Raw genomic sequence first — 9,013 nt, 5'->3', positions numbered from 1 at the left:
CTTAGGACCTAGGGGCGGATTCATGTAGGAAGCACAACCTTGGGATGGAGTCCATATGAGAGGAGACTGAATGACAGCCAAGCAACCTATATTTCCTTGGTTTACTCTGGATATACTGTTTAAATGGACGGCGACCTTTGATTAGACTAGGTGTAAAGGTGTACAGGTCTACAGGTCTCACCTGGACCTTCTGTGCTCGCCGCTTGTCCGCTCTCTGGTTCTTCCGGTGAATAAAAATGAGAGGCACCTATATGAGTTGCATTTCAAGTGTGATACCAAAAGTCCTAGAATACTGAGACAATGTGATGTTTCAGTTTTTTTTAGATTTAATAAGTTTGCAAAGAATTCTATAGTCCTGTTTTCAATTCGCCATTATTGGGTATTGAGGGCAGATTGTTCAGAGGGAAGAAATATACAAATTATTTTAAAACAAGGCTGAAACATCAAATGAGATGTAAAGTGAGTGAAGGTGTTGAATGCACTCACAAGTAGGGACAGCTTAGACAATTTTGCATCCTGATTTGCATATTCTTCTCCATTTCCGACAAGTCATATGCGCTCCTATTTCATAGCTCACATCAGATGGGTAAACAGTCAGCTAACTAGCACAATGAAACACTCCTTGGCTTCTCTGCTTCTCCTGCAAGCTTGTCTACATGCCTTGATTCAATGCACTGTCCCAGCCTCAGAGTTTCAGCTTGAAGGAGAATATGTGTTGGCTGGACTTTTTAATATTCATCATGATAGTTCTGCTGTTGCACAAAACAGACCAGAATCTATTGACTGCTCCAGGTGAGTCTTACAATATGTCTGAAAGGATAATTTTGTATATTTTCTGAGGTGGAAAATAATGCACACTTGGTGTTAATAAATAACAGATTAGGACAAGTCTGCATGATTGATCTCAGTTCTTGTTCCATTAGAATATTGTTTTAGATGCACATGTCTGTACCGGCATTGAATCGTAACAGTCATTTTAAAATTATCTCATTTTCCTTGATCTGTCCACAGTAAACCCTTGATTCTGTCAAGCTATCGGAGGTTTCAGTTGATGAGATTCTCTATAGAGGAAATCAATAACTCCACAAATCTCCTTCCAAATGTATCTCTGGGCTATGATATATTTGACCACTGCTCAGATACACAGAATTTTCCAGACATTTTTAAACTCCTCTCTGTCGACGGCATGATCCAGCCTTGGGGCGAACCACACAACAATGTGTCCAAAGTGATGGCAGTGGTCGGTGCTTATACAAGCACTCAGACTCTGACTGTAGCGCCACTGTTCATGATGGATCTCATTCCTATGGTACATTTTTCAGATACATCAAGGGATTTAAAAAACAGCTTCATGTACAATTTCTTAAATTTCAACAGATTTGGAATTTGTCACTAAAATAATGACAATTTCTCCATGACTCTTAAAATATGTATGTTTTTATCAATTAATAGTAAAATGTGTTTTAAAGTTACAACTGATAATTTGTCACTGAAAATCATAATTGTTTTCTATATCTTTTGACAGGTTAGCTATGGAGCTGCTAGTTCGGTCTTTTCAACAAAACTGAATTTTCCATCTTTCCTACGAACAGTGCATCCCAATAAAGATGCCATAGAAGTGATAGTTCATATTTTGCAACACTTTAACTGGCGCTGGGTTGCATTCCTTAACATTGATGATAATTATGGAAACGATGGCCGGGATTTGTTCATAAAGAGGATTAAGGACACTGATATTTGCCTGGCATACACCAAAAGCCTCAATCAATACACAGATCACTACCAAATATTCAGACAGATAGAAGCACAGAGGATAGGCGCCATTATTGTTTTTGCTCCAGAATGGACTGCTGAAGCTCTCATTGACTCAGCAATAAAACTAAATGTCACTAAGAAGGTGTGGATAGCAGGGGATGCCTGGTCCTTAAATAAGAATCTCCCAAAGAAAAAAGGAATACAAAATATTGGAACTGTAATTGGGGTTTCTGAGCCAAAAGTGACAATACCTGGTTTCAGGGAATTTATTGCTTCTTCCAAAAAACAGACTTATTGTAAAAATGCAGAACAAAATCTATTTTGTAATCAAGTCTGCAACTACAGCAGCTTGAGTGCAGAAGACGTCCTCACAGCCGACCCATCTTTTAACGTTCCTGTTTATTCTGCTGTGTATGCCATCGCTCATGCCTTACACAAGACCTTGCAATGTGAATCAGGCAGATGTAATGGAAACATTACAGTATACCCACATATGGTAAGGATACACATAATCTGACAATACATTTATATAATTCTGTTATCTGTTTTCACCATCTGATTCTTGTCAATATCTTATCTTAAAGACATGCCTATTTAAAAGTTTAAATCCTATACTTTTAAAACCTATTGAATTATCACCTAATCATATTCATTGTACACACATTTAACTGAACTTTGTGTAACCCACCAGGTTCTTGCAGAGCTGAAGAAGTCAAACTTTACACTTTTAAACCAAAGTGTTACATTTGATGAGAACGGTGACCCCAACTATGGATCCTATTCTATAGTTTTCTGGAACCAAAGTGGTGATGCAGTGGAGATTGGCTTTTATAATTTTCACCCAAGATATTTCTTCATCAACAACACAATTCAGTGGCACACAAAGGAAAAAGTAAGTTGTTTTCAATTAAAATGAATGTAGACGGTATATGTTCATTTAAAAATACTTTGCTTGTTTTCCCACTTCTGCAAGGATGTGTGAGTGTGTGTGTGTGGATGAGTGCACATGTGCACATTTATCTAGAAAAAACTGTGACAGGGACAAAACATAATATCAGATATGGTGGTTGTTTATGGTACCATTTGCAGGGGACATAGATGTTCTGTTCTGTGTTGAATGCATAGTACAAACACCCGTTTATGATGTTTAAAAGATGTAGGCCTAAATACCGCCACCTGTTCTCATGGTGTTATCCCGTGCTTTTCCTTACTTGTCTTTTAAATAATTGTCTTATACAGCAGGTACCTTCTTCACTGTGTTCCCAAGAATGTCGTGTAGGATTCGCAAAAAAGCAAGATGAAATCCACAAATGCTGCTTCAATTGTGTCATCTGTAAGAAGGATACTTATGTCAACAAAACAGGTACATTATTTTACTTGAGAGAAAGAAAATGAGTAAAAGCAGTGCTGCCAATTTAAGTCTTTTAAACTTTTTATGGCTTACTGGGAATTCCCAATGGAAGCAAGACAAAAGCGACATGTGAGCAGCTTGTGAGTGTTTTGTCATCCAATCCACGCTGGGTCCATCTTCCCTCCTGGGAAGTTGTATGAATGGTGCACGGCTAACCTGCCTTTACCAGAGTAGGATGTCTCTACACACTGGACACTCTGAGAGGGCGTAGTAACTATCAAATATATTTTCTATTTAGCCCTGTCAGCCAAAACCTCATTTCACCAACCTGAACCACAATCAGTTTTTAATTCAGAAAATGACTAGGAGGTATACAAATGCTATCTCATGCTGTATTCATTTGTTTTGTATGATTTAGGCCTATAATAGATTTCTGTTATGCAGACAAAATAGCTTTTCACTTGATTTGATTCAACCCGAGAGGTTTGGATAGTGCAGCAGGCCAACAATAAATATTTGCAAAATCGTTATTGTAAAATAAATAACGTTAGCCTCGAGTATCACAAATTAAAGTTGAACACAGCTTCTGAACCTGTTTGATCTTTCTTCACCCACAGGGGACGTTCAAAAAGTGAACCTGAACTTTATTGACTAATTGTGTCTCTCCTGTTGAACAGAGGATCCCTACACATGCATCAAGTGTAAGGAAACTGAATGGTCTGCACCAGGAAGTACATCATGCAATCTGCGAGTGGTGGAGTACGTGGCGTTCACAGACATCGGGGCTATACTGATCATGGTCGGAGTCGGGGTCTTGGTGGGCCTCACATTTGCCATGTCTGTTCTCTTTGCCGTCAACTACAACACACCTGTTGTCAGATCTGCTGGAGGACAAATGTGCTTCCTAATTTTAGGCTGCCACAGCTTGTGTAGTCTTAGTGTGTTCTTTTACTTTGGTAAGCCAACCACTTCCTTTTGTATCTTGAGGTTCTTACTATTTTTCTTGTTTTACACTGTTTGTCTCGCATGTTTTGTGGTGCGTTCTTTTCAAATTGTTTACATTTTCAAAATAGCCGCCAAGTTCCCCAAGCTCCATAGTTTGTGGATGAAATATCATGGACAATGGCTGGTCATCACTGTGGCATTTGTTATTCAAGCACTGCTACTTCTTGTTGGCTATACCTTTGGCCCTCCCAAGGCCTACAATGTACTCGAGTACCCTGACAAAATCATACTTAGTTGTGACATTAATTTCAAAGCATTCTATGGTCCTGTGGCTTTACTTTTATTTCTGTGCACCCTTTGCTTTATTTTCTCCTACATGGGAAAAGACCTTCCTAAAAATTACAATGAAGCCAAAGCAATAACCTTCTGCCTGCTTCTGCTGATCCTCACCTGGGTCATCTTTGCCACAGTTAAGTTACTTTACCATGGCAAGTACATCCAAATACTTAACGCCCTGGCAGTACTCTTCAGTCTCTACTCTTTTTTGTTGTGGTATTTCCTCCCAAAATGTCACATCATCCTTTTTCAACCATACAAAAACACACAGGAGTACTTCCAAGGCCTCATTCTGAATTATAACAAAAACAATTAGCCAGTAGCAGCTTCCAGTAAACTTTCCAATAGAATAAGTTAATAATAATAAGTTACTTTCCAATAGAAAGTAACATATTAATGATGATCCTGTGTGACTCCCCCGTTGACGCTGTGGAGGCCTTCCGTTTCCTGGGCTCCATCATTACCCAGGACCTCAAGTGGGAGCTGAATATCAGCTCCATCACAAAGAAAGCCCAGCAGAAGCGGGCAAGGAAGATTGTCACCGAACCCTTTAAAAAGGTTTAAGATATACGAAAGCCCTAACCCTGGCCATATTTTAGTTTATAGAACAAAACATTAAAATCTCTTAAGCTTGTGACCTATTTCCGGTATCTCACCAATAACCCATTCAAAAAACCCATTGAGCTCGAGACGGGGGAACCTGAAATCCAACAATGCCAACTCAGTTCCAGGTTTTAGGACTCACTCCTGCTGATACTGAGAAGGCTATTCACTGTGGTCACCATCTTTGTTTAATGTGCTAACATTTGCTAAGTAGCTTAAAAAACTAAATTTAACTGAGGTTAATAGGAATGTCATTATATTCTGCTTTTACTGTGAAGGATTAATAGTTTGTGTGTGTGTGTGTGTGTGTGTTGTGCGCACGTGGGTGAGCACTGAGCACACTCACAGCAGTGGACACAGAGCGTTTAAAAATATGTCGTGTGAAAGCAGACAACGACACTATATCTGTGTTTTAGACGCTCCCAGGTTGAAAATGGCAACAGTAGCTCTCTTGCCATTTAGCACCGAAGCAGCGCTCCTGCTCCAAGTGAAACGAGCCAAAGTGCTCGAGTCTTGTACCAACAATGAGCCTTTTGGCTTCACACATTACAAAAGTAAAAAGTACATGGACATAAAACTAAGTCAATACTAAATGCATGGAGAAATGCTTGTACTTTCAGGTAAATGTTTAGTTAGTCTTTGAGGAAAACAAGGGGAATTTATACATGCAGTTCTGCCATTGAACACAGGGGGCTAGCAGTACATGTAAATATGCATAAAGTGGTGTGTGGACAGGAAGCTGACCGTTTTATCCTGTTGTGGTGTGTTCAGAACTTGTTGGTGTGAGTGTGACTGGCATGCTCAGATTCATTGGTATTAAGATTAAACAATGCTGATTTAATGCTGTGGTGACAATGTGAAAGTAATTAAATGGATCAACAGAACCAAAGAGAAACAGCAAACTGGACACTGATTTCTTTGTAACAAGTTCTCCTGTACTGCTCTCCTTGTGTGTATAACTTGGTACACAATTCAGCAGTAAGCCAAACTCCATTTAAATGAATACAGGAGTCAGGATGTAGCCTCCAAGCTCCAGATGCTTTATTGTGCAGCACTGACGTACACAGTTCAAAGAAGAGTAAAACTAAAAAACGACACAAGAGCACAATGAGCAAGATGCATGTGAATTACACATTATAGATTGAACTTCATGTAGCGCTTAAGCTTCTGTAGCAGTCAAATTTATAGCATAACGACAACTGGCTACAGATACTAAATTAACCTTACAAATATACTTTGATATTGCTAAAATACTATTCTGTAGTCTGTGCTTAAACAAATACTCACAGACGATGCGTTTGAAGGCTTAAACACATGATGGATGATTTTCAGAGACCATAGCCCAATCCCAATCTCCACCCGAAACCCTCAATCCCTGAACCCTCAGGTACTCACTGACGTCAGCTGCTAACTGGTTGAGTCTGTGAGGGCTTGAGCTGGTGTGAATATGAATGGGACAGCACTTTACTGCAACATCATATGACTACATTAAAACATTGTGTAAATTATGTATTATTTTATTCTTTTCATTCACTGGTTTAAACGTCTTCCTTAGGAGATGAAAAGTAATTTTTAATTATTTATTTACTTGCTTTTCTCATTTATTTACTTGTTTGATGAATGTACAAAAATATATATATTTTCTGCTTGCATTTCTCTAATTTATGTGTTTTTGTGTTCCATAATATTGTAAAGGTATTTTACCTGGCTAAATGCCCACGTGCCTCTTTGTTTACTTCTTTTTTTTATGTCTCCATTCTTCCATTGTTAACTGCGTGTTTAACCTCGCGTTGCAATGCATTATGGGTAATTCCCTCAGGTAAAGTCAGCATCTAATGTTGACTTACGGAAAGGATTGATAAAGGGGTCAAAATGTCCGCCACAGAGCCCTCAAGCACTCCACAATTTCACCCACTCTCAGGCACTCCACAAGGGGACACCCCTAAACCCAAGGACTTCACAGGAGCGTGCCTCAAAGTCCACAATTCCGTAAGGGTGGAGATTGGGATTGGGCCCACCTCCTTAAAACTACCACATGTTGCTAACTTCCTGTTCCTGTTCATAGTGCATGTCAAAATAAAAGCACATTAACAACAAAACCAAAAGGGCCCTGGGGGCAGAACATCTCCCCTTCGCCCCTCAGTGGCTTTCAGATAGAAATAGATATTTGTTTAAGTCACTACAGTATGAGGGATCAAATAAAAGCAATAAAAATGGAAGTGTGATTTCAGTTTTGTTCTGTACAGTTTTGGGGGTTACGATTACGTCCTGTCACCACATGAAGGTGCTACTTCACTGTGATGCTTATAGGCTAGACTACATTCACTGTGGATACACTATGAATACAACATAATGTTTTCTGTTGAGATAAATATTAGGGTGCATAATGTCAGGTTTTGTGTTGATGTTGTACAGATTCAGATATTGTACTTTGTGTGCAGAATGTTGTTCTAATGCACATTTAAGATTTACTACATTGGAGTAATAAATAAATGCTACTTACCCCTTTTGTATGCTACCATCTTTTCTGTGTCTGTATCAATGTGTTTCTGTATCTTCATGGACACATGGAGGCTCCATTCCAAAGACAAGGTATATACCATATATGGGCTAGGGGGTAACCTAAATTATAAATACATTAACCCTTTTAGTAATGATAACAGTCCGCCTGGTCCTTTTTATCTTATTTAACAATAAATATGTTAAAAAAAAGTCCTTTTGGCAAAATTATTTTGCTCTTTTTTTCCAGGACAAATTTAACTTTCAAAATCTGACAAGCCGCTTTATAAAACTATATTTATGATTTTTATTAACCACAACATCCCCTGATAAACTATATCTCTCCTGTATGAGGGCCCATCTCTTAGCAGAACATGGAGTTTCACCCTTGCATCAACTGGTTGCCTGAATACCAACTTTGGTGAGTCTCTAGCTCATGGCCTAGCTATCTGTCATTGTCATCCAAAGAGAGATGCAAATGATCTGTTTTCAAAGGAACTGTGTGGTCAAAGCTTAAGTCATGCAGAACTTATTTGAAAGAGGATGTAGCATAAACCAACAATACCTGGTTGAATTTATGAATACATTTGTGTGCATTTGGTTGTGACCGTGTGCACTTTTACAACGTCATCTGTACTTTATCTTGACTTAATCCCTTTTATTCACCAACTAAAACTTGTATTCAATAACAAAACTGTTTATAAGAATTTCACTTTGACAGGCATAAGTTATTGTTACACAGCTTTGAGCAGTTTACGTCACTATAAAAAAAATATCAAGCAGAAACCTTCTAATTGTTTGCACAATGATCAAGGCCACATGTATCTGTGTCAACAAGTGACAGTTTGCATAAAAAACCTTGCCTAACTTTCACACGTCATGTTAATTATGTGTCCTTTTGAGTACTGGACATGTGTGCAAATGGGTGAAGCAAAAGCGGCAACAGTGCTGACAGGGCCAACTGTGACACCAATAGTGTATGTCTTTACATAGCAAAAATATTTGTTTGCTGCTATATTCATGTTGACAATGTCTTATGTAACTTATCCTCATCCCATTCGACCAGGCCATTTGCTGTAGATTAGGTTTAGATGGGAAATACTTGGTTCCCTTCCGAGCAATAGTGACCGGTCTAATTAAGATGAAGTTATTTATCCACCTCTTACACTTTAATGTGCAAACAAGACCATGTCGTGGTACCATGGATATTGGCCACGGGTTCAAGCCTTGTCAATACACCTTGTCAATATGTTCACTAATGTGTCCGTTCTGCTAAAGAGTGTATAGCTGGGATCTACAGCCTCCGTGTCCAAGTGTGCTGACGAGGAAGAGTTTGTAATATTGATGGAAGGAAGAATGAGATGCTACAACTATGTTCATATAGCCGGTTCGATCCCCAGTACCCCCATAGCTCACACGTTAAAACTCTGAGCAAGACACCTAAGCCCTGGTTGCTCCCTGGGCGGCTCACAGGGCTGCTTCTTAATCAAGGAGGGGTTGAATGCAGAGAAGAATTTCCCCAAG

The 9,013-nt window shown here is 39.0% G+C and overlaps 1 protein-coding gene across 1 annotated transcript; it reads left to right on the top strand.

Annotated features, from left to right (window-relative positions):
• The first annotated feature begins 553 nt into the window (after positions 1–553).
• Positions 554–4,703, top strand: LOC137800844 (taste receptor type 1 member 1-like). The gene is made up of 6 exons (XM_068598200.1): positions 554–792; positions 1,012–1,309; positions 1,526–2,251; positions 2,447–2,647; positions 2,998–3,118; positions 3,784–4,703. Exons 1-6 carry the CDS (start codon positions 554–556, stop codon positions 4,701–4,703), a joined length of 2,505 nt encoding a protein of 834 aa, XP_068454301.1.
• The last annotated feature ends 4,310 nt before the right edge of the window (positions 4,704–9,013 follow it).

The sequence above is a fragment of the Clinocottus analis genome, unplaced genomic scaffold (assembly GCF_023055335.1).
Source record: "Clinocottus analis isolate CAN_PGR_092001 unplaced genomic scaffold, fCliAna1.0.p SCAF_4, whole genome shotgun sequence".
Lineage (NCBI taxonomy): Eukaryota > Metazoa > Chordata > Actinopteri > Perciformes > Cottidae > Clinocottus > Clinocottus analis.
Note: the sequence above shows the minus strand (reverse complement) of the source record. Positions and strands in the feature narration are given on the sequence as shown.